At 50.5% G+C, this 26,074-nt stretch overlaps 1 protein-coding gene across 2 annotated transcripts; it reads left to right on the plus strand.

Annotated features, from left to right (window-relative positions):
• Window positions 1-1,239: 1,239 nt before the first annotated feature.
• On the plus strand, window positions 1,240-25,319 carry TGFB3 (transforming growth factor beta 3). 2 transcript variants are annotated; one of them, XM_039539099.1, is made up of 7 exons: window positions 1,240-2,366; window positions 14,777-14,940; window positions 15,792-15,921; window positions 17,366-17,473; window positions 18,575-18,746; window positions 19,596-19,749; window positions 23,130-25,319. In XM_039539099.1, the coding sequence occupies exons 1-7, from the start codon at window positions 1,883-1,885 to the stop codon at window positions 23,286-23,288; spliced, it is 1,371 nt and encodes a 456-aa protein (XP_039395033.1). In that variant the 5' UTR covers window positions 1,240-1,882; the 3' UTR covers window positions 23,289-25,319. The 2 variants fall into 2 exon arrangements, with proteins under 2 accessions (XP_039395033.1, XP_039395034.1); XM_039539100.1 differs by lacking the exon at window positions 1,240-2,366 and adding an exon at window positions 4,846-5,010 and having other exon boundaries at window positions 14,728-14,940.
• Window positions 25,320-26,074: the final 755 nt, after the last annotated feature.

Consider the following 26,074-nt stretch of genomic DNA (forward strand, 5'->3'; position numbering starts at 1 on the left):
AAAATGGAGCTAATGGTACTTCCCTACTTCACAGGATACATACATGAAAGATTGTGCGATGCTCAGACACTATGGTGAGAGGGGCCATGTAGGCATGTAGAATAGATAGCACCTCTACTTGTCCAGGCCTTCTGAATCTAGGGCATAAGATTTGATCCAGCCTACCCACAGTCAGGAACCATATCTGACAGCCCCCCCCCCCCCCATTCACCATTGCCTGGATCCTCTTCCTATCTCCCCCCTCTCCCAGACCCTGCTGCCCTCTCCTGGATCCACCTCCCTTCCTATTTGCCATTACCTGCCCAGCCCTGTCATCCCTCACCTCCACCACCACCCTGCCCGCGTGTCCCTTCCCTTCCCTCGTTGTATCCCATCCCTACAGCAACTCCAGCAATTGCTCACATGGAAAAAAGCACATCAGCAAAGTATGTCATGTATTTTTAGCTTCTTTTAATGCAATTTAGCAGCTGGAAATCGGCGGAGGCGCCAGCATCAAGTCACCCGCCAGCTCTCTGCGGACCACCAGCGAGGGCTGCAAGGAGCCCAGTCTGGGAACGGCGGGGGTGAGCGGGCTGCCTACGAGCCGCGCCAGCGGCATGTGCTCCCCACTAGAGAGCGCTATTGGCCTTCCCGAAACCCGCACCCAGCCCCGGGAGCGCGGACCGAGCTTGTCCGCGAAGCTGCCCCTGGCCACGATGAAAGCAGTGCGGGGCCCCGGGGCGCTGGCCCCCACGCCGGGCAGCAGGGACTTCTTGTTACAGGCCCAGGAACGTGCCAACGTCCCAGTTCGGGATCTGCCAGCCCGGCGTGGGCGGTGGCTTCCCTCCCTCCAGGGTCACCCTAGGGAATGAGAAGGGAGGGCCAGGCACAAGGGTGGCGCTGCTCCGCTGCCACTCCCCGCCACACCCCTGCTCACCGGAGCAGCGGGAACAACGCGGTCGGGGCTGAGCTGAGGAGGAGCGGGACTGTGCGGAGGGGAGAATGTGTCTGGGGGCAAAACACCGACACCCCCCCCCCAGGCAGGGTTGGAAACGGGCCTCACGCCAGACAGCCCGGAGGGCAGGGGAGGCCACCGCGTCCTTCCCCGCGCTGGCCTGTGGCACGCATTAAAGCCGGCTGGAAGCTGAAGGCTGGGCTGGCAGGTCCCTCCCCCACCCTTCTGCAGGCCCGCAGACGTCATGGGAGGGAGGTATAAAATTTCAGCCGAGAGGAATAGAGAGTCAGTGTGTGTGAGAGAGCGAGGGGGCCCCGGGGCCGGAGAGGGCGAGCGAAAGGGACACGGAGCACCGGGCTCCGGCTGCGCGCTGGGGGATACCGCCAGCAGAGCCCCTAGGCGAGGGGCGAGGGGCAGGGCAGGGCTGCCCCAGGCTCCCACCTGGCTTCCCGCGGAGGCGCCAGAGGGATGTGCAGCCCGGCCGTCGCTTAACTGCGCCCAGCCCCGAGTCAGCAGCCAATGGAGCCAAGCGGCAGCGACTGACAAACCACCCTGCCCCCCGAGGGGATGTGAGCTAAGGGGAGCGCGTGGATGGTGCGTGCCCGCAACAAGTGCCGAGCCCGCGCCTGCCCGGCCCCGGGGGGCTGCCCTGCCCTGCCTGCCTGACACGTGCGCCGCAGGTCGCTGCTCCAGGGGACCTGCCTCTGGAGCTGCCAGGCTGCCCCGCGGCACAGTCGAGCTTCAGCGTCGCTGCTGTTGTTCCTGGCAGTGCGCTTCGTGCGGAGCCCCCCTCCCCTGCTCTGGTCTGCCTGGAGCCCTGGCTCAGCGGGTCCTGCTTGGACACATGGAGAAGGATCCCGGCTCGCCGAGGCACAGAGCCTGTTTCTCCTTCCTAAGTGTTGCCAGCGCTTCCTGGAAGTCCTGAATCGCTCACAGCGCTGTGAGTTCATGCACCTTCTTGCCAAGCCTCAGTCTGTAGGATCTGGGGAGGCTGCACCGAAAGCCCTGCCTGGTCTCCCTAGCCCACTTACGCTTCCTCTGGGGTCTCTCTCCGTTGTGGCCCCCTCTTTACTCTCGCACATGAAGATGCACTTGCAACGGGCTCTGGTGGTCCTCTGCCTGCTGAGCTTTGCCACCGTCAGCCTCTCGCTCTCCTCTTGCACCACCCTAGACCTTGACCACATCAAGAAGAAGAGGGTGGAGGCCATTAGGGGGCAGATCCTGAGCAAATTGAGGCTCATGAGCCCCCCCGAGACAGTGGGACCAGCTCATGTGCCCTACCAGATCCTGGCCCTGTATAACAGCACCCGGGAGCTGCTGGAGGAGATGGAGGACGAGAAGGAGGAGAGCTGCGCTCAGGACAGTCTCGAGTCCGCCTACTATGCCAAGGAGATCCACAAATTTGACATGATCCAGGGTCTCCCCGAGCACAGTAAGTTCCCTGTCATCCTCTGCTCCTGCTTTCAGGTAGGGTGACCAGACAGCAAATGTAAAAAATCAGGACAGGGGGTGGGGGGTAATAGGAGCCTATATAAGAAAAAGACCCAAAAATCAGGACTGTCCCTATAAAAATCAGGACATCTGGTCACCCTACTTTTAGGGCATCATCCTGGGAGGAATCCAAGGCTGGGCAGGAGGCACAAAGTGCATGAAGCTGAGAGGCAAGGCTGCCTACGGGCTTCCTAGACACGGGAAGAAAAGGGCGGGGGGAGTAAGGGGAAGAAGGAAAGGACACCCAAGCCTTTGGGTTAGGACAGAGGAATGGGAACGCAGGAAGAATACTCAGGACTTCCATTGGGAAGGGATGAAGTTTCCTGGTGGGGGCATTCACAGACCCTGATGGTCATTCCAAGCTAGGAGGCAGATTTCTGGATAATTGTGGCCACTTCTGCTTTGGCCTGAACCACCTCTAGCAAAGAGAAAAGTGGTGGTCATAGCAATCTCCTTTTTGTTGCTTTTTTCAGGTGATCGAGCCACACCACATTGGCTGTAAAGTGTGTGCTTGACAATGCATAGATGTGGGTTTGTATGCATGTGCATATGGTCATGCAGATGTCTGTACAAAGGTGAATGTATGGGCAGAGGCCTATTTGTGTGTGTGTGTATATATACACACTGTATGATACATTGTTAGTCTGCATCTGCATATGTTATATCTATGTGTGCACGTGTGTACATGTATGTGTGAGTACCACCACTGTGTGTGTCTGAGATAGGTATCTACATTTCTTACTGGTGATATAGGAGTATTTGTGTGTTTCAGGCCTGTGTGAGGATGGAGTGACATATGTTTGTTTCGGTGTCTTGCAGTATACCTGAGTGGGTGTGAGATGTGCGCATCTTTGTGTGTGTTTATACATGCTTGGGAAGAGTCAATGTGTTGGAATGTGCAGTGTTTCTTGGTGTGTGTATTTGCTCATATGGGGAAGTTGAGATCCATTTGTTTTTGCATGTCTTTGAACATATATGTTCAGTGAATGTGACTCATGTGTTTACGACAAAGATTTTCAAAGCGCAGTACAAGGGAAGGAAGTTTGGCTAATGCTGAGAGACTGCACAGACAAACCCTCAGTCTGAGGGCAGACAGAATTCTGGGAACCCCCTTCCTACCACTAGGTGTCCTCGTGGGCTCTGAAATTACTGCTTATCGGATAGGGGGCAGCAAGTGTGTGTATTGCGGGACTGCAGAAAGTCATTGGACAGAGTGGGGGTGGGAAGAGTTCCAGAAAGAGTGTGTAGGGGAGCTTGGAGAGAAGCTGGGGGGGGGGGGGGGAATGAGACAAGACAGGGGTCTGGAAAAAAAACAAAGATTAATTTTTAAAACAATTTATTTTTTTTTAAAAAGGCCAAGCGCTAGCTGGAGAGCAGCCCCGCAGCAGGTGGAGGAGTTCGAGCATTGGCAACAGGGCAGGCAAGGGACGGGCTTTTCAGTGTCTTGGAATAACATCAGCCCAGACTCTAGCCAGGGAATAGCAAGCCCAGCCAACGTCTGAAGCCCTGAGATCCTGAAGGAGGGGGGAAGGGAGGAAAGAGACACACAGGAGAGTAGAGGAGAAAGAAGAAAGGAAAGGAAAAAAGATGGGGGTGGGGGAGGAAGAGGAGGAAAGAGTTTGAGGCTTGTAGGCTCAATTTACCCCCAAGGACTAGTAGCAGAAATCTAAGTGTCTCACACGTGGACAACAGAGTCCCAGGCATTAGGCCAAATTCATCTGTGGCAAAACTCTGCTGGCTTCAGTGGTTACAGCAGGGATGGATTTGACCCTTTCACTCTGTGCAGAGTGTGGTCAGATGCAGAGAAGACAAAGATATGAGTGCTGAGGAAGACAGACAGACATGGAGGAGATGCTGAGGAGATAGAAAGCAGGTGCTGAGGAGAGACAGAAACTGAGGAGATGTAACTGCTGAGGAGATTCAGCCACTGAGGGGAGACAGAGGAGATGCTGAGGAAATTCAGATATTAAGACACTGCATACATGCAGAGACCCAGATGCTGAGGAAATACTGAGCAGATGCAGACACTGAGGGGATGCTGAGGAGACACAGATGTTGAGAGGACAGATAATGAACAGATGATCACATAGATGCTGAGTAGGTGCAGAGCAGACACCAAAGTAGAAGTTGAGGAGATGCAGAGGAGATCCCAATGGGACACAGACACCAAGGAGACACTGAAAAACAGATCTTGAGCAAGTGCAGAGAAGACATTGAGCAGACGCAGATGCAGACAGTAACCAGATTCAGGTGCAGATACAGAGACCTGGAGACTGAGCAGACACAAACCCTCAGCAGATTGCAGATTCGGAAGCTGAGTGGATGTAGGCACTGAGCATTCCATTCAGTCAGTGCTGGAGATTCCCCAGTTCTGGAAGACAATGGAGGACATGCCATCATGTCACAATGCAGGCTGTTCCCTGATGCTGTAGTATTGCATTGGGGATGCTGTTTTGGTGCCAGAGGTTCCTGGCACTGTTGTACTGAAGGAGCTGTGTCTCAGTGGTGGCAGTTTCAGATTGCAGCCATACTGCCAGATTTACATTACTCTTACCATGATGAAGTGGAATAAGGGATACAATGGGGTAATGCAACTAATTTCATTTAATCTCTAGCAGATTGTATGCCATATGGTTATATGATTAGCTATCTTCTCAGGAGACACCAGGACTCAAGGAGCAGAGGAGACTGCAAGGCAGGAAGGCGGGCTGTTAGCCACTTATTACAATATTTATATCTTACTATAATGACATTAATGGTGCTCTGCAAACACGTTGGTAGGCCAGATCCCTGCCCTGAGCTGCTTACAGTCAAAATCAGACACACTATAGACAAATATGGTTTAGGGGGAGGGATAGCTCAGTGGTTTGAGCATGGGCCTGCTAAACTCAGGGTTGTGAGTTCAATCTTTGAGGGGGCCATTTAGGGAACTGGGGTAAAAATCTGTCTGGGGATTGGTCCTGCTTTGAGCAGGGGGTTGGACTAGATGACCTCCTGAGGTCCCTTCCAACCCCAATATTCTATGAAAATGGTGTCAGATAGCACCACAGTGGAGCACAGCAGGGTAAGGTGAAGTGAAAGGAGAGGGTTTGGATGCTATCTCTAGAGGGGTAGAAAGAGGATAGTTTGTACCAGGAAAGAAGGAGCCTGTTCAAATGCAGGAGCAATGTGAGAAAAGATAATAGGAATGTGATGGTGCGGGACTCACCTGTGCAGCACCTCCTGCTGGTCATCTCCAGGAATTAGCATTTCCAGCCTCCAGAGCGCCCTCTGCAGGCTGGTGTCCTGCTGCCGCTGGCCCTCATGTCCCTCCCAGGACCCACTGCCCCTTGTCTTTGGGGTGCTGCCCCCTAGCAATACCCCCACAGTCTCAAGGTTTCCCCACCCAGGGGAACCCCCAACCATCTATCCCCACCTTGCCTCAGTCATGGGCTACTGCCAGTCACCATCTAGCCCCCACTCACTGGGGCAGATTGCAGTGTCAAAGCCACTCATCATAGGCAAGGGGGGTTTGGACCTGCTGCCTCTGCCTACCCGTGGGCTGCCCCCTGCAACCCTAGTACCTAATTGGCTTTCCACTAGGTCACAGCCTGGGGGGTTTCTAGGCCAGAGCTCCCCAGGCTTTCCCCAAGCCCTGCTACACTCAAGGTACCTTCTCTCAGGTCCCTTCCTCTCAAAGCTAGAGAGAGTCTATCAGCCTCTGGCCCTCAGCCCTCTTATAGGGCCAGCTGTGGCCTGATTGGGGCACAGCCCCAGCTGTGGCTGCTTCCCCCAATCAGCCTAGCTTTTCCTTCCCTGCCACAGCCCTCTCCCCAGGCTATTTTAACCCTTTAAGCCTTTTAAGGCAGGAGCAGATGACCACCCTGCTACAGGCTGGCATTTGAGGTGCATTGGCATACCTTGGCAGGGGGAGAGCAGGAATGGAAGAGCAGGGGGTGGTGCAGGCCAGGACTGAGGTGCATTGGAAGGGGTGAGGGAGAAAGTTGCCACATTCCTGGGCCACTACCTGCCAGACTCTTTTTAATCACAGAATCATAGCAATATAGTGCTGGAAGGGACCTCAAGAGGTTATCAAATCCAGTCCCCTGTGCTGGGGAAGAACCAAGTCAACCTAGACCATCCCTGAGAGGTGTTTGTCCAACCTGTTCTCAAAAACTTCCAGTGAGGGGGATTCTACAACCTCCCGCAGAAACCTATTCCAGAGTTTAACTACTAATATCTAACCTAAATCTCCCTCGCTTCAGATTAAGTGCATTACTTTTTGTCCTATTTTCAGTGGACATGGAGAACAATTGATCCCCCTCCTATTTATAACAGCCCTTAACCTATTTGCAGGCTATCGGGACACCCCTCAGTCTTCTTTTCTCAAGACTAAACATGTCCAGTTCTTTCAACCTTTCCTCATAGGTCAGGTTTTCTAAACCTATAATTGTGTTGCTGTCCTCTGGACACTTTCCTAAAGAGTGGCACCCAGAATTGGACACAACTCCAGCGGAGCCAGCACCATGTAGAGCGGGACAATTACCTCCCGTGTCTTACATATGACACTCCAGTTAATACACCCCAGAAAGATATTAGGCTTTTTCACAACTGTATCACATTGTTGACTCATATTCAATTTGAGATACACTCCCAGATCCTTTTCAGCAGTACAACCATCTAGCCAGTTATGCCCATTTTATAGCTGTGCATTTAATTTTTCCTTCCTAAGTGTGGTACTTTGTACTTTTTTAAAATTGCATTTAATCTTGTTGATTTCAGATAAATTCTCCAATTTGTCAAGGCTGTTTTGAATTCTAATCCTGTCCTCCAAAGCGCTTGCAATCCCACCCAACTTGGTGTCACCTGCATATTTTATAAGCATACTCTCCACTCCATCATCTAAGTCATTCATGTAAATATTGAATAGTACCAGACCCAGGACTGACCCCTGTGGGACTCCGCTAAACTTGTTCTCCCAGTCTGATAGTGAACCATTGATAACTGCTCTTTGAGTACAGTCTTCAACCAGTTGTGCACCCACCTTATAGTCATTTTATCTGGACCACATTTCCCTAGTTTGCTTATGAGTGTGTCATGTTCGAGTGTATCAAAAGCCTTATTAAAATCAAGATATATCATGTCTACTGGTTCCCCACATCCACTAGGCCAGTAACCTTGTCAAAGGAAATTAGATATGTTTGGCATGATTTGATGACAAATCCATGCTGGCTATTCCTTGAAACCCTATTATCCTCTAGGTGCCTATAAACTGATTAATCATTTATTCCAGTATTTTTCCAGGTATTAAAGTCAGGCTGACAGGTCTATAATTCCCTGGGTCCTCTTTGTTCCTCCTTTTAAAAGATAGGTACTTTTTCCAGTCCTCTGGGATCTCACCCATCCTCCAGGAGTTCTCAAAGATAATTGCTAATGGTTCTGAGATTGCTTCAGCTAGTTCCTTAAGTACCCGAGGGTGAATTTCATCGGGCCCTGCCCACTTTAATACATCTGACTTATCTAAATATTCTTTAACCTGTGCTTTCCCTATTTCTTAACATATTTCCCCCCTTGTTGTTAATATTAATTACGTTAAGTACTTGGTCACCTTTAAATTTTTTAGTGAAGACTGAAGCAAAACAGACATAAACACATCAGCCGTCTTGATGTCATCAGTTATTAGCCTTCCTTCCCCTTTAAACAGAGGACCTACACTTTCCTTTATCTTTTTCTTGCTCCTACTGCATTCAAAGAGCCTCTTCTTATTTCCTTTTATGTCCCTTGCTAGGTGTAACTCATTTTGTGCCTTAGCCTTTCTGATTTTTCTCCATACATGCTTGTGCTATTCTTTTGTACTCCCCCTTAGCAATCCATCCATGTTTCCACTTTTTGTAGGGTTCCTTTTTGATTTTCAGGTCATTAAAGAGCTCCTGATGGATCCATATTGGCCTCTTACTATTCTTCCTATCTTTCCTTTAAATCAGGATAGTTTGCAGTTGTGCAATCACTAATACATACTGAGAACTTATTGGAAATTGTGTTTTGCCATACTACTCTTCAAACTGATGTCTGGGTAGTTAAAGTCCCCCATCACTACCAGGTGTCTTATTCTGCTAGTCTCTTATTTTGATTAGCACTAAAATTATTTAACCTTCCCCATCCAGATCCAGAATGCCCAGGTTATGACTAAACACTGGGTTTAAAGTGTTATTTGAACTGAATTCCTGGGACTGGCCAGTGTGAGTCCTGGGGAGAGACATCTTGGGAACTAAGCTGCCACAGGAGACGAGTCAAATTCAGTCCTGGTTTAAGCAGCCACATCCCCACTGAAGTCAGTGGGGTTTAATCTACTTACACCAGGGTTGAATTTGGCCCTATGTCTTCAAAAGTGGCTAATGTTCAACTGTCCCCTGACTCTGTCATTCTCAGGTGGGGATCGTAGAGCAAGTTCTGAGCCATAAGCCAGTCTTACTCCAGTGAAGGATCGTAGGGGCTGATACAGAGAAGTCTCACACATACACATACCCATGCTCAAAACTTCCCTAACTCCAAATCTTCAGCTGAACAACTCACTGGCTTGGAGACCTCATCCTTCTCCAGGACACCAACTTGACAATGGGGAAAGCTGAGGAGGGAGCTTGCACCAGGGCAAATCTGGTCATGTTAGAAAAGCAGGCTCCTGGCCCTATCCATGATCAGAGCTGTTCAGTCACTTGAGGGAATGCTCTTTCAGCTGTGCTACCCAGGGCACTAGCGCACAGCAGGGGAAGGTGGCCATTGCTCAAGGAAGGTCTCACTTCCCTAGAGAGCAGAGTTTTCTGTCCTAGGTAATCAGCAAAACCCTCCCAAACACAGGCTGTTTGTGTTTGGGCGAATGGCAGCCCCTGTTCCCATCCCATTCCCAGCCTTGCAAGCAGTACATGGGGGAGGAGCTGAATATCATTGGCTTAAAAGAGTCTCCTAATTTATTTCTCAAGGGACAGTGGTGCCACTACAGTCCTCTCCCCAGCCCTGTCCACTTGTACCATCCACACCAAGCAGCCTGTAGAACACTGGTTTTCAAACTGCGGGTCGCGACCCAGTGCTGGTAACGGACTGTAAGGCACTGGGTCGCAGCGGCTCTGGTCAGCACTGCCGACTGGGCCATTAAAAATCCCGTTGGCAGTGCTGCCTGGCTAAGGCAGGCTAGTCCCTACCTGTTCTGACACCACACTGTGCCTCGGAAGAGGCCAGCAGCAGGTCCAGCTCCTAGGTGGGGGGCCCATGGGGCTCCGCGCACTGCACTTCCCTGCTCCCCGCCCCAAGCACTTTCACGCCTCCACCTAGGAGCCGGACCTGCTGCTGGCCACTTCCGGGGCGCAGCGCGGTCCACGGTGCCAGGACAGGCAAAAAGGCTGCTTTAGCACCCCCACTGTGCCGCTGACCGGGAGCTGCCTGAGATAAGCCCATGCCCAACCCTGCACCCCAATCCCCTGCCCCAGCCCTGAGCACCCCCCAAACCCAGAGTCCCTTCCTGCACCCCAAACTCTTCATCCCTGGCCCCACCCCAGAACCTGCCCCCCCAGCCTAACCTAACCCCCTCCCACTCCCCAACCCCCTACCCCAGCCCAGAGCCCCTCCTACACCCCAAGCACCTCATCCCCAGCTCCGTTGGGTAGCGGGCATCAACCATTTACTTCAACTGGGTCACCAGAAAAAAGGTTTTAAAACCACTGCTGTAGGGAGCTCCAAACTACTATTAGCCCATTGTCAGAGCCCAGCCCGCACTCAGAGCCATATGCCACAAATAATAAATGGCAAGTGTGAGTCACCCACTTCTCACACCTGAGGCAAGCAGCCTATTCTGGAGACCAGAAGAGAGAGACAACCAGAGAGACCAACAGTTATCTGGGGAAAGCAGGAGAGAGACAGATGTTGGAGGCATGAAGCCTTCTGTGTTTTCCTTCACATACACAGATGGCTGGATTCAGCATGTAGGCTACCTGTATCTGCACTGTACTGCACAGGTGGGATTTCAAGGGGACAAATGAGTGAGGGTCACAGGGAATATGGGGTGAGGGAGCAGCAGCCAAAGATAGTCAAATATCTTGCTCCCCTCCACACTCCCAACTCATGGGTGTGTCTGGAGGCTCTGCTATATTAGAGTTGGGGTGGTGAGAGAGGTGAGATTCATTAAAGAAGAGAAGGATGCCATTGTCTTTCCAAAGCACATACATCTGGAGACAAAAACCTATAAGAACCAACCTTAAAAGAATAATCAGAATAATGCCCTTCTGCCCATCCAAGTCCCTCTACTCCAGGAATCCAGGGTCTCCTGAGATTCAGGTGACTCAGACCGAGCTATGTTTTGAGTGCTGGCTGGATGGTCTCAGAGAGAAGGACTCATATCTGCCAGTGAGTGACCTTGCCTGGCCTCATGTCACAAAACAGAGGCCATCTTGGGAGATGGGTGCAGTTATATCAAACACACTGGGTCCTTTGGCCAACTGTCCCTCCACGTCCAAATCCCTCAACTGCAGAGACCCACAAGTCTCAATCCTCTCCCTCATATTATTCAACATATATATGAGCCATTGGAGGAGCTGGTGAGACAACATGGGCAGAAGTGCCATCAGACAATACCCAGATCCACTTCTCCTTTGTATCAAACAAACAGCACCATCTCCCAGCTCATTTAGAGCCTTCCTGAAATTAGCACTTGAATAAGAGCAGCTGGCTAATAGTGACTCAGGCAAAGCTGAGGTTACATTGGTTGGAAGAAGGAAGCACTTTGAAGAACTTGCCTTCTGTATCACATCCTCTACTATCGAAGGCATCTGCTTTCAGATTGTTGAGTCAGCTCACAGCCCTAAGCCCTTTTGGGCTTCTTGGTGCTACTGGACACCCAAATACGCAATGGGGCAAAAAATGCTCCATTCAGTGATGAATGGTCATCAGCCTGCACTCCACCCTATCAGACACAGACCATATCCATGTATTCATGATCTCCAGGCTCAGTTACTGCAACTCACGTGATCTACAAATGAAGCACCAGACTCTGGAACAGGTGTAGCTGGTTCCAAACGCCTGTCTGCTTAGGTAGATCCCTGCGCTGGTGTCTGATCAAGCCCAGAGTCCAGTTTGAAGTCTCTGTCCTGATATTCAAACTTCCTCTCCGCACCTCTGGTGGGACTGGCTCTAACTTCCTGAGAGGTCGATCACCTCTTCCTCTGTGACCAGGACCTCCAGTGACAGCTCCATCCCACCAGATCAATGAAACAGGCAACCAATGGGCAAGGCTAATGAGTGTTGGAGACAGAGATTTCATGGGAGTTGGGCCCAGACTACCACAAGAGACAAGACTGAGCACTGACTGCATTCAGAATGAAACACAGAACTCATCAGCTTAGCTTTCTCTCAACAAAGCCTTTTTTGTACAGCCAGGGGCGGCTCCAGAGCCCAGCGGGGCAAGCACCCGCCTGGGGCGGCCCTTTCCCAGGGGGGTGGCAGGCTGGGCCGGTGGACCTGCCGCAGTCATGCCTGCGGGAGGTCCACCGGAGCCCCGGACGACCGGACCTGCCGCAGGCATGACTGTGGACGGTTCGCTGGTCCCGCGGCTCGGCTGGACCTCCCGCAGGCATGACTGCGGCAGCTCAACCGGAGCCGCCGGACCAGCCAACCGTCCGCAGCTGCGGGAGGTCCAGCTGAGCCGCGCGACCAGCGGACCCTCCGCAGTCATGCCCGCGGCAGGTCCGCTGCTCCCGCGGCTCGGGGGCGCCTCCCGGGCATGACTGCTTGGGGCGGCCAAATTTGTAGAGCCGCCCCTGTGTACAGCACATTCATAGTCAACGGAAGCAAGCTATTTCTCTTACATTCTGAAAAGAAAAGAAAGAAAGAAAGATTATTTCTACCAGTAAATACTTGGGAAGTGCTCAGATAACACGGTGATGAGGCTAGAAAGAAAGCTTAGGCAGACAGAAAGAAGAGGATGTGGTGACAGCAGGAGAGGGAAAAGGTATAAAAACAATAGCCTTTCTCTAGTACTTTTTAGCCATGGATCTCAGGGTCTGTTATACACATTAATTAACTAAGCCTTAACTGCACTGCACATAGGGTAAAGTATGTACATGGATACAGGAATCATTTCATCTACCACTGACAGGCAGCCACTTCTGGAATGGAAGTGCCACCTGGCTAATAGTGACTAGCAACACTATAAAACAGTTTAGGACAGGAAGTGAAGTGAAAGACAGTATCCACCTGGAACCACAGAGTGGTCCTAGGGGCAGAATGGAATTGCCTGTTATGCTTATGCTTCTTCCAGGAGGCTGCCCAAGGACTATTAACGAGCATATGGGCCAACGCCTTGATTTCATGTGTCATTGGAGATACAGCACCTTTCTGTGGAGTGAAACCAAGACTCATGGTTTGCTACAAGAAACTACCTGCCCATTATCACAGCATGGCTCGGCTTGTCCTCAGTCTGCTGCTGAGTTGTGGGTATGAGCAGTCCTGTCTGCAGCTGCTGTAGGGATCTGAACCATTTCTGGGATAATCACCCATTATGCACCAAGCATCAGTCTCCTGGATGAGAGCAATGCATCAGATAAATCCTGCTTGATGGAGAAGTTGTTCCAACCATGCTCCCAAAGAAGCCAATGGCAAAACTCCCAAGCAAGTTCAATGGGAGCAGCATTTTGTATTACACCTTGGCTTGGCTGGAAAGCCAGAGTATCCAGGGGGTGAATCTCCATGAACTCTTGCACTCCTGCTCTCGGAGTCCGGGTGTAAATCAAGAGAAGGGCCTTTGTCGTGACTGTGGATTAAACCAGTGGCATGCTGAACAGAATTTGGCCCTGGGAACTTGTGGTGGGAGCTTATGTCCATTTGTGGATAGGTTTGTCATCTCTCCAAGGTGCTGGTTTAACACTAGCCCCTCTCTTCAGAGCCTGCTGACCTGTTTCCTTTGGAAGCTGATGGTGCTGTGAAGAGAAGTGTCTGAGACCAGGGTGTTATTTCAGGATTAACAGGGCCTCCTGTCTGTTCGTCACATGCTGGGATTGCAGCAGGAACATGGGATAGTGCTTTTCTTAAGACCAACACAAATGTCACATCAAATGACACAATAGAGCAGTGCTTAGGGCCCCACTGAGGGCCCATTCACTATGCTGGGTCTGCAGCACGTGAGAAGCTGCATGCTCTATGCTGCTAGCAGTAAACCAGCATATGGGAGCAGAGAGGAGTAGGGACTGAAGGGGCCAGGGTGATGCTGGTTTCAGAGGTGGAAGTCATGAGGGCTGTTCTGTACCCAGGATGAAGGTGAAGCATGAATTCAGGGAGCTGCACTCCCAGGTATGGCTGGGCAGTTCCGTAAGCCTAGGGCACAGGAGCAATCAGGGCAGAGGAAAGGGGAGGGGGAGCACAGAGGCAGTAGAATGTGTTAGGTGAGGTGAGGCTCATTCTGTAGGGCCTCTCTTCTGTCTCATACCACATCCATTCTCCAGGCCTCTCCCTTCTCTTCCTGTTGGGTATCTGGGGTCTGAGTACTTTCTCCCAGCAGGCTGCCCCATTCTGTTATTTCCAGTCCATTTGTCTAATCTCTCTAGGTCCCTTGGGATTATTTCTCTGTCCTTGCTGGTGTCTGCGGCTAGTATCAGATGTCAGTCCTTCATCCAGTCCATCAATGAAGACTGACTTATTAACACCCCCACTAGACAACACCCCCAAAGTCCCCTCCTTGCCTCATGCTTTGTGGCCTCTGGCCAGTTTTCATTCCAAGAGACAGCGCCATATCCAAATAGTTTTTTCTAAGGAGAATTTTGTGAAACTAAGGTTCAAAGACAACTGGACCATGTCCTGTGCTCAGAAATGGTGATGTAAATCCAGAGGTACTCGCTTGCCTTTAGTGGGGTGGGACTCATGTTCATGAAGCCTTGTCTACTCCAGAAAAATGTTGTTCAACTCCCTTGGCGGCAGCAACAGTGGGAGCATTAGTGCAGATGAGGATTGCATGGCCACTGGCATTTTAAACCTGTGTTGATTAGACCTGCCCTGAGCTGGGTCAGATGACATGGAATAAAAAATGTTGGCGACTGGTCTACCTGGGGCTCTCTATTGCTGTGGCTGCTTAAGCTGAAACAATGGTAGCATCATTGGGAAAATTTTGCAGAAAAATCCCTGGTTTAGAGCAGGTTTGGGTGGAGAATTTGCCCCCATCTGTTTTCTTCAGCCAGGACAGTCAGATTGCAGTGTAAATGTGGCAGAAGTTCGAATGGCAGGCTGTGTTCAGAATGCCCCTTGCCAATCCACTGCTGCTCACAGGGTTAGCTGTCTGTTCTGCCCAGGCCCTCCTACTCTGGCCCTTGGCTCTCAGCCTCCCTCGCTGTCTCCTAGATGAGTTGGGCATCTGCCCCAAGAGCATCACCTCCAACGTGTTCCGCTTCAACGTGTCCTCAGCAGAGAAGAACAGCACCAGTTTGTTCCGGGCTGAATTTCGGGTGCTGCGAGTGCCCAACCCGAGCTCCAAACGCAGTGAGCAGCGCATCGAGCTCTTCCAGGTGAGTGGGTCTCCCCCACCTCCATGCACTGGGGGCAGGATGAGGGGGCAGCTTGGCTGCGGCTCTCAGGGCTAAACAGAGCTAGGGTGTGCAAAGGCAGGGGGGCAGGAAGGGGCTAAAACCCTCTTAATTCCCCCAGCGCAGGCAGTCACCTCAGCCTGACCTTTTCAGGTCCTTCTCTCCCCTGGGTCTTTGCTGTCTCTTTTCCTACTCCCTCATTCTCAGATACCATGGGTATCCTGGCATGATGCCCTTTCCTAGAGGTTTCCATCTGCTGCAGTATTCCAGTGTTCCATGCCTCTCTGGAGTTACACCCCTATTTATTGTACTTACATGGCCCCCATCACCACAGCATCTGAGAACGTCACAATTTTTAATGAATTTATCCTCACAAGACCCCCGTGAGGCAAGTAAGTGCTATTATCCTCATTTTACAGATGGAACTGAGGCACAGAGAGACTAAGGTGCATGCCCAAGGTCACACAGGATGATGGTGAGAGCAGGAATTGAACCCGGCTCTCCTTCAGCCTAGGCTAGCACTCCCTCAACCCTCCCCTGCCACTGGGACACAGCAGGAGAAGGTCTGGCCAGTCCTCTAAGAGCAGGATGCTTTGTGAAGGCCTCATGCAATGCTCCAGTTTGTGCACAGAGAGTGGATATCACTCTCACCTGTGACAGAGTATTCCTGAAGGAAAGATGGGGCCATTCCCAGTCTGTCCCTCCCTGGCACACTCCTCCTAGATTAGTTTATAACAAACCTAACCCTGGTGGGGAAACAGAGAATGTGTGGTGCCTCTGCTCCCCAGCCATGCTGCACTGGCTGATTCCCTTTGTGTCTCCTCCCCACATAGATCCTCCGGCCTGACGAACACATAGCAAAGCAGCGCTACCTCAGTGGCAGGAATGTGCAGACGAGGGGCTCTGCAGAGTGGCTGTCCTTCGATGTCACTGAGACTGTGCGTGAGTGGCTCCTGCGCAGAGGTAGGGGTCTTGCTGTCTCAGAGGGGCCTGGGTGGAGGGTCTGGTTCACTCAGGGAGCCACCAGTGCCATTCCTTCAGATAATGTAGAGAGGAAAACCTCATCTCCCTCTAGCAAAGGGTAGTTCCCTCAGTCCGAGGCAGGATATGATAGCTGCAAATTTTCCTACTCTTCAAGAGGCTGAGCTCCCTTAGAACTGCAAACAATGTGGTGGGACCAAGAATCCTGATTCTCATGCCTGTTTAAAGTCTCACAGGTGTAAAGATGAAGGAATACCAGAGGCTTTTAGTCTAATGCATTTGTCTGACACATCTAGCTAGATAGAGGCCACAGTATTACAGTGTACAAAGGTGACTGAGAACATATTAATAGTTTTGCCTCTGCTACCATTCAGCAGAGCCAGCAAACAGTTATGGGGTAACTCTCAGTACTCCTCATAGTTGGATCACAGGTATCATGAGTCACAGCTGGATTACCCTCACAGCTGGAACCTGGCTGTCACTGAAAGCTGGAATGCAGGCACTTGGCATGAAGCCAGTCTTGGGAAGAATGAGCCGTGAGTTTGTTGGCTCCTCCTATTTTAAAGCAGTCCAACTTCTGTCCTTAATGGCCTGAGTTCAGTGCCTGTATCACACTTAGCTTTGGGCAGTCCTGCTGGCTGATACTGTGCAATGCAAGTGATCACAGTGTGGATGGTGCTTAGATATCAAGGTGACAGGTACCTTAGCAATACCATAGACAGCTAGCCATTTCCATTCATACAAAGACATAGAATAGAAGCTTCTGTAAGAATCTAGTGTCAACAGATTCCTGCTACCATGAGAACTTCTCTTGTGAGCACATAGTATGGCAGGTCTCGGGAAGTTTTCGTTAATATGAAGAAACACATTACCTCAGGAAAATCTGTGTGACTTAGATGGAAAATCAACAAAAACAGGAGGATGCAGCTGCTGTGCTGATCAGGGCTCGGCAAAATGCTCCCAGTGAAACATTTATTCATGTCAAACTCACTTGACTTCAGGTCTCTTCCTCCAGCAGGAGATGGAGGCCTGTTAATGGAGCAGTGATGGTGAAGAAAACTGACTTAACAAACACTCAGGGCCAGATTTGAACATAAAAGGTTCAGATTCTAATAGCACCCACTGAAGAAAACAGATGCTGTTAGGTGCTGAGTACTTTAGAAAATCTAGCCATAAATGTCCTTCTCCCCTCAGGAGAAGTTTCCTTTTAACAAGGGCATGGCTGTTGGTACAAGTGAAGCCTTCTCATTCTCTTTTTTAAGATGATAGCTGGTCCCCACCTTCCATGTCATCCAGCAGCCCTTGAGCTGAGCCCAGATCCTAGGAGCTATGGGGTTTCTGACCTCCCTGGGACTCTCTTCATAAGTTGGAGGACAGTTCATATAGCTAGAATGTGTTTCTCATGGGGTCACCTCTTCCTCTGCAGAGTCCAACCTGGGTCTGGAGATCAGCATCCATTGTCCATGTCACACCTTTCAGCCCAATGGAGACATCTTGGAAAATTTTAACGAGGTGCTGGAGGTCAAGTTCAAAGGTGACAAGGGGCAAGGTTTGGGGGAACCTTATGGGAGAGGGGAGCATGGAGCAGCTGCAGAAGAACTGAATCTCCAGCTTGATCTGAATGTTTGAGTAATTTACACCCAGGGAACTCCATGTACATGTAAAAAGTGACAGAGTCCTGGGGCACCTTATAGACTAACAGATGTTTTGGAGCATAAGCTTTCGTGGGTGAATACTCACTTCGTCAGACAAGCATCTGATGAAGTGGGTATTCACTCACAAAAGCTTATGCTCCAAAATGTCTGTTAGTCTATAAGGTGCCACAGGACTCTTTGTTGCTTTTTACAGATCCAGAGTAACATGACTACCCCTCTGATACATGTACATGTAGTGATTATAGATATGGGTTTGCATATGGATTGTTTCACTGCATGAATTCTGTGTTTAGATGAGTGTGCGTGCCAGTAAGTGCATGAGTGTATATATATGTGTGCGTGGATGGATGTGTGCAGAAAGAGGTAATTTTGTGTTGTAACCTCTCTCTGGGAAATTTGACTCTGCTGAATTCTCAGATTTCTCATAAGAGTCTGTTTTTCACTCTGGTTTCCAGATAGGGTGGCTTAAGCACCAGGAGTTGGACATACTGCTTGAGGTGGCACAGAGAGACAGTGGCTTGGCTGGGTTAAGAACTAGGAATCTCTTGGCTCTGAGCCCTGGGCTATAGCCACTAGCCCCCACCAGCTCGATTTCTGAGGCTATTTCTGCAGAGTGCCAGTGATCTGACATCGTTAAACCATTCATCTTTCTGCCTGTCCTGGGACTGAAGCCAAGAGAGAGGGGGACTGATTAACAGCCTGACCAGCAGTTTGCAAATAGTAAAACAAGTGGCCCACAAGCCTCTATTTCAGGCCAATGGGAACCAAATTCACACTGGCCAAGTAAGAGTCCAGTTTGGGAGCAGTCCAGGAGTGAATGTAATAGAGAGATTAGGAGTGGGAGCAAGCATTACACAGTCCTGTCCAGGTCGCTGAAAGGTCTTCTGGGGTCTCTTCTCCACACCTTCCTTGGTCCATACACTCCCCATTTCTGCTTTGAGGCGAACCCTTTACAGGAGGGTGCCTTTTTCTGTCCTCAGGCATCGACAGTGAAGATGACCATGGGCGTGGGGACTTGGGGCGGCTGAAGAAGCAGAAGGGCCTTCACAACCCCCACCTGATTTTGATGATGTTACCCCCACATCGGCTTGAGAGTCCGGCTCTGGGAGGCTACAGGAAGAAACGAGCTCTAGACACCAATTACTGCTTCCGGTAAGTAAGGACCCCACCTACCCATGGTGTTATCCTTCCCCCTCAGTCAAGCAGCAGCAGGATCACCAGTTCTGGGACAGCTGCTGTTTTTTCTGCCAGGTGGCATGGAAACACCTGGAAGCTTCCAGCCCATTGGAAACTCCTGGGATGAGCAGGGTCCTCTGAGATGTTTGTGAATCAGTATTTTCCCCAGGGCTCTTTTAAGGGCAGAGCTGTGCTGGGCCATTCTGGGACAAAAACTCAGTGGTGTTTGGTCCTAGGAGAAACTAACACAGATTGGAAAAGTGGCCCCGCTATTGCAGCTGAGCTGCTAGCCAGTGAGTGTGACTTATGGGGACTTGAACTGCCTCCTATAGGACACATTTGAACTATCAGTCTGAGCTGGAACTTGCCATGTCATCCAACCAAGGCTGGGGCTTGCTGAACATTGTGTGCCCACTCTTGGGCATTATGATTTGTTTCTGATGTTCCATTTCTGATTTTAAAAGGAATTTTCATATGTATCCAGGCTCTTCCCTCTCCCTTCCCGACACCTTGATGGGGATGTCCCTGGTGGTAGAAGTTGAGCACTGCCATATTTGCAGACTTCCCTCTCTCTTGCTACTCTCAGCTCTGTTTGTTGTAGCCAAGCAGCATGGTCACCCAAAACTCTGTTTCTCCCAGAGGCACTTTCCATAGCACCAGGCCAAGTCATGCAGTCAGAGCAGGCATTGGAGATAATAGCTCCTTCTGCTCAAAAGACTATATCCTTCAATGGGGCATGAAACCATTGAGCCATGTCGGGGAGGGGCAGATGCTCCCATCTCTCTTATGTCCTTGGATTCACTTTGTGCCAATGTTTTGTGTCAGGAACATGGAGGAGAACTGCTGTGTGCGTCCTCTCTACATTGACTTCCGACAGGACCTGGGTTGGAAATGGGTCCATGAGCCCAAGGGCTACTTCGCCAACTTCTGCTCAGGCCCTTGCCCATACCTCCGCAGCGCAGACACAACCCACAGCACGGTACGAAAGGCATTTGATACTGACAGGGGCTTCTAATGGTGGTGGCTGCTTGTGGCTTGCAGATGTAACCTCCTTGGGGTTGATCTATTTCACTCTCCCAAGCGAAGTAGGGGCAAGCTAGGCCAGTGCCAGGAAAGCTCAGGGTGCTGCAGACAATGGTGAGGGTGGTTCAGGTGGGGGCAGTCTTCCTTTGGAGTCAGTACTGAACCCATGCCCCAGCCCACTGTTCAGGAGCTTTGTGTGGCTGTCTATGAAATGAGATTTTAAACAGCCGTGCTGACCACCTGTGGGCATTAAAGATCCCCGGGTACTTTTTTTTGGCAGCAGCGGGGGTGAGTGCGTGTAATGGATGGGGTGTTAATCCAAATGCTCGAGTCAAGTTTCAACTCCAGTAATTACATTCTGCTTCCTAAGCGCCTCCTGCAGTTTCCACTGGATATAGGATTCTTCTGCACTTTCTGTTGTAAACCGTCACCGAACACTGCTGGGCACTTGTAAACAGCTGCTGCCTAATAACCCAGTGATGGGTGAAGTGAATGCTCTGCATTCCAGTGGTGGGTGACGTGATTCTGGGTGTAGATAGGACTATATATTCCCCTCCACTGTGCGTTGTGGAGAGGAGCAAATCCATAAAAAAGCTGTGATAGTTGCATGGAATAGGAGAAAGTGGTTACATGGGAAATTTCCCTCTCTGCAGAGGCACCTTTCCTCACTGCAGGACACCTGCATGACCCATGGGCCACATGGAGAAAGGGCCTAGGGCTGTGGGAGAAGTCCACTAAGCAGGATGATCCACATATAAAATCTGCAGAAGGCTAATGCCTCTAGGGCACTAGTGAGTTACCCTTCTAGGTAACCCACTCATGATGACCCTAGGACATGGTCAGTCCTTGAGAAGAACTTCACCTTGGGACTGGCCAGAGTCCTAAAGGTTAAATATCTACAAGAAAAGGGAGACATGCCGGTGCTGTGTGCATGAGGATGGTGCAGACTTAGCGGCAAAGACTCCAGTGCCCCGCTGAGCCTGCAAAAGGGAACAAATGAAATAGGAATGCAGGGGTTGCTCTTGCCTAGGGAGGGGAAATGGCAGCAAGACAGAGAGAAGGCAGAATTGCTCACTAACTACTTTGCATCAAGCTTTATTAAAAATGCCACTGGTAACAGGATACTCAATGCAATGATAGCTAAGTGGGTAAGGGAGGGATCTCAGGAAGCAGGTTAAAACTGTCATGCTGATTTGAGCATATGCACATCAGCAAGGCCTGACTGAGCTGAAGGGCTAGCAGCAGTGGGAGTACTGGAACCAAGGAAGTGACTAGAGAACAAATGCTGGAAGCAGGGTAGAGGATGGGTGGGACCAATGGCTCCATGGGGATGAGATCTCCTTCCCAGGGCACAGGAAAAGGGCAAGTGTGTGTGGAGGGGGGCACGTTCTGTTAGGCAGCTTTCTGGAAGTCAGTGGGGCTGAATCAGTGTAAATGTAAGGAGAATTTGGGCTGGTTCCTATTTTTGAAGTAACAATGAAAAAGCAGGAAATTAGTGAGCAACAAGATTAATTATAAAACCTTGGTCAGCTGTTAGAACGGTGATCTAGTCTGGCAGTTTGTCAGCAGTGCCTAGGGGCAAATACCGTGAGAAACAGAAGATTCTTTATAAATAATCACTTTGAGCCAACTTCACTTCTGTCTCAGGGAGTGTGCAGCATTTCGGGGAAGGGGATGTCCCAGAGGGAAGCTAAAGAAATGGGGATTAGATGGATCTATATAATAAAATAGGATGTTTCCATAGCACTGTACAACCCCAAGGATCACAAAGCAGTTAGACCAAGGATGGGCAAACTTTTTGGCCTGAGGGCCACATCTGGGTATGGAAATTGTATGGCAGGCCATGAATGCTCACAAAATTGGGGGTTGGGGTGTGGGGCCTCAGGTGGGGCCAGAAATGAGGAGTTCAGAGCGTGGGAGGGGACTCCAGGCTGGGGCAGGGGGTTGGAGTGCGGGCTCCGGCTGGGCATGCGGGCTCTGGGGTGGGGCTGGGGATGAGGGATTGGGGGTGCAGAAGGGTTCTCTGGGCTGGGACTGAGGGGTTTGGAGGGCAGGAGAGGGATCAAGGCTGAGGCAGGGGGTCAGGGGTGCAGGCTCCAGGCAGCGCTTACCTCAAGCGGCATGTCCCCCCTCTGGCTCCTACCTGGAGGCATGGCCAGGCGGCTCTGCATGCTCCCCCATCCGCGGGTGCCACCCCTGCTGCTCCCATTAGCTGTGGTTCCCAGCCAATGGGAGCTGTGGGGGCTATGCTTGGGGTGGGGGCAGCATATGGAGCCCCCTGGCTACCCCTATGTGTAGGAGCCAGAGGGGAGACATGCTGCTGCTTCCGGGAGCCATGCAGAGCCACAACACGTGCAGAGTGGGACAAACCCCCGACCCTGCTCCCCGGCTGGAGCAAGAGAGTGGTGCAAGCCCCGGACCCCTCTCTCTGGCGGGAGCTCTAGGACCAGATTAAAACATCTGAAGGGCTGGATGTGGCCCCCGGGCCACCTCTGATTTAGACTATGGGCCAAACTTTCCTTTCATTTAAAATAGGGCCAACTCCAGTGCAGTCAATGGGACCGAACTGGGGCAGGTAAGAGTAGATTTTCACCTTGTAAATGTAGGAGTCACCCACCACTGAAATGCAGCCACCTTTGAGGAGAAACATGGCCACTGCTATAAGACAGTTACGTGACTAGAGAGTATAATATCAGTGGTTCAGGGCCAGCTGGGAGGAGGAATCCAGTGGGGTCCCACAGGACTCTGTTCTGGCTCCAATACTATATTGTAAGGACTTGGAGGATGGAGTGGAGCGAGAGCATCAGATGGTTCAAAGCTGGGAGGGAATCATGGATACTTGAGAAGGCTGGATTAAATCCAGTACTATCGGGAGAAGTTGGCTGAAATCAACAACACTGATTTTTTCAGCTGCTTTTTATGGAGCTCAGCACAACATGGCCCCAGGCTAGTTACACCCTGCTTTGTTAAAAGCATAAATTTTGACACCATCAGCCATGCCAATGCCCAGCTGCGAAGAGGAGTTAGTTGTTACTCAGGCTGCATTTGTGCTCCATAGACCACTCATTTTGATTATCAAAGCAAATGGACGTGGCAATAAATAATAAAGGCTCATTCAAGGCTGGGAAGATTAGAAACATTCAAAGACAGGCCCTATTTTGGGGCAAACCTACTGGAGAGTGTCCCTGTCAGTCAGTCAAGTACTATAGTGTTGAGTGACATAAATGCCGAGAGACCAGCTCTGCTGATCCCACTGGAGTGGAAAAGCATCATATGGTAGCCCCAGTAGCTTCAGGCATCTCCAACCTAGTTCCTACTTGTGTTTTGTTTCTGCAGGTGCTGGGCCTGTATCACACGCTGAATCCAGAGGCGTCTGCCTCGCCCTGCTGTGTCCCCCAGGACCTGGAGTCCCTCACCATCCTGTACTATGTTGGGAGGACCCCCAAAGTGGAGCAGCTCTCCAACATGGTGGTGAAATCCTGCAAGTGCAGCTGAAAGGCACCCAGCCCTACCCAAAGCGGAGAGAGAAACTGTTACCACCTACTCTCCGGCTCCCAGAGTAACATGAAGAGAACAAGGGGGCCAGAGACCTGAGCACACTAAGGCCTGGGCTTCTAACCATGCAGTTCAGGACATATCACCCACTTTGGGGATCCCTTTTGGAACATTTATCTGTCTTGGTGGCTCCATGTACTTCTCTCTGAGAGTCACTTTGGTGATGTGAAGACCACACTCCAGAATGGCTGGACATTTGGTGGGGAAGAGAGGGGCACTGAATGGAGAAACTGCACAGTGTTTGGAGGCAGGGGATAGCTGAGAATGGGAAGCAGGAAAGTGTGATGAGCGTGTTGGAAAGGGGGAAGGGAGGCTGGACAATCCTTCCTGTTCTGGCTCCAGCTATCCTAGGACTCCAGCCCTCCCTCTGTCCTGAAGAATCAGGATTTCTTTATGAAGGAACAAATAAGTTTAAAAAAAAAATAAAGTTCACCAAGAAGGGGATCTGAGAGACACACCCAGGCTCTTGCTGCCTCAGAGCTGGGATGCAGGAGTCCCACAACTTACACTGTATCCTGCAAATCACAAAGGTCCATTCTGTAGCTCCTGAGTACTGAGGTCTAAATCCAAATCACAAGCCCCACATTCAAGCTGCTCAGGATGAGCTGATCTGAGAAGAGAAGGGAAGGGTGTGCTAACTCCATTCACAGAAGGCTTGATGTCGCCATTTCCTTGCCATGCAGCTCCTCTCCCCTCCTGGAGGTCCTACTAGATGGTTTTTGTGTCAGTGCAGGTACCGTTGCTCCTGTGGGTACCTAGATTTGGACCCATCCAGTCTTGGGTTGTTCCCCCAAAGGACCCTGTGTTTGTTGTGGTGCATGAGGTGCCTTAAGAAATTCTGCATCTCTCCTGCACAAGGACCTAGCCCAGGCTCACCTGCCAAGGTTTAAAAACAATATTAATCTTAAAACCATTGTAAAAAAATAAAAATTTTTTGGGGAAATGGAATTTTCTGACCAGAGGTAATATTTGCTGAAGGAGTAGAGGTTTTATCATATCAGAATTCTGTTCTAGCTGCAGCATAGGCTAGGGTGACTGCGAGATCTGCCCCCCACTCAGAACCACTTGTCCCATTCTCACTGGGAACACAGAGCACGATGGCTAGCTAGAGACTCACAAGATGAGATCATGCCAGAAAGCTCCTTTTCCTCCCATTTCCAAATAAAACACTCAGCCTGAAGGCCAGGTCAAGACCCATGCAGTCCACCCAAATGGTATCAGTTCTGTATGTGCCACATCCCACCTAGGCCCTCGGATATGCAATCCCCTCCACCAGGTGCCGTCAGGCAGACACAACCTCCCTGTCAATGCAAAATAAATACATAAATAAAAAACAGTGGATAGAGTCCAACACATAGGGCAATGCACTTACAGATAGCCTGCCACAGTGTACACTACAGTCACTGTGGCTTAACAACTTCACACAGTCAGTTGGATATGCTCTTGTTTGCAGTCTGCCAAGTGAGACAAGTAGAGTCATAGCCTGTCACAAATGGGCACAGACATATATCGTTTTCCAAACATGGACTTGTGCACACACATAAATACCAAAGAAATTGTCCCATAGACACATTCAGACAGCTTCAGCTTGCCAAACCTAGCCACCCAGTTCTACTGTATAGTCTCAGAGACCTGCCCAAGGCAAGATATAGCACCCACTGCTCTCACCTAGAGTTCCCACAAAGAGAGGGCATGGTATTCCAGATACAGATACACTATCTCCTGCACTTGGACTCTTCCAGAAAGAGTGGGACCCATAAATAGGCCCAATCCAATAGCATCATGCACACACAGACCCTCTGACTCAGACAGCCAAAGTTACTCCTAGTCATGTTTTTAAGACCATAGGACATGTTGCCCCATCCCCAACAATTCAGTGCTGGTAGCCTATACTCACCACCAGCCAGGCTTCTGCATGGGCCTCCTCTCCTTTAGGTGTAGTGCTTCCATCAGATCCCAGTTTGCTCCTCCTCCTCCAAAATGCAGGCAGCTGCTGCTCACCTCATTGTGGTACTGCCCCAACACACAATTCCAGGCATTTTAATGAGACAGGAAAAAAAATCTAGATGGTTAGCTGGCAACTAGTGGTTGGCTGCCCTTTTGGCCAGGATCCTGCAGCGAAGGAACACCGGCTCTGATAAAAGGGCCCTTCCCACTCACTAACTTTATCCCTTTCATTTTTCTTCAGGTCTCCTTGACCTGTAGTCACTTGTGATGAAACTAGTAGCTCTGCCCAGCCTTGCAGCACACACTTATTACCGTGTGTGCTGGTGCTTTCCCCACTGAAAGATGAGTGAGGGAGTACACTGTGACTACAATAATGTGCTGATGGACATGCTGTAAATGCCTGGCTAGATAGACGGGGGAATCCAGATGCCAGCTGGCAAAGGAATCCCTTCTAATCTCTTAGCAGCAACCCCCTGGGAGGTTTTGGTTTACAAGTTGGAGCCTGCTCTCTGGTTATCACTCCCCTTTGGCCTTGGGATTGGCCCTACTGCCCATTCAACTGAAGGGCTCCCTTCCTCAAAAAAAAAAAAAAAAAAGAAAAAAGGGGAGGCTACAATTGGATGAACCAGAGCACAAAGCCTTTTAATACTTGACACAGCACTTCACAAACATTCACTAATTAATGCTGGCAAATGGAGAAACGTAAGGCTCAGAGAGGGGACATGACTTGCCCAACGCTACAGAGGGTGCTAGTGGCAGAGAAAGAATTAGAATTTAGG

This window comes from Mauremys reevesii, linkage group 4, assembly GCF_016161935.1.
Source record: "Mauremys reevesii isolate NIE-2019 linkage group 4, ASM1616193v1, whole genome shotgun sequence".
Taxonomy (NCBI): Eukaryota; Metazoa; Chordata; order Testudines; family Geoemydidae; genus Mauremys; species Mauremys reevesii.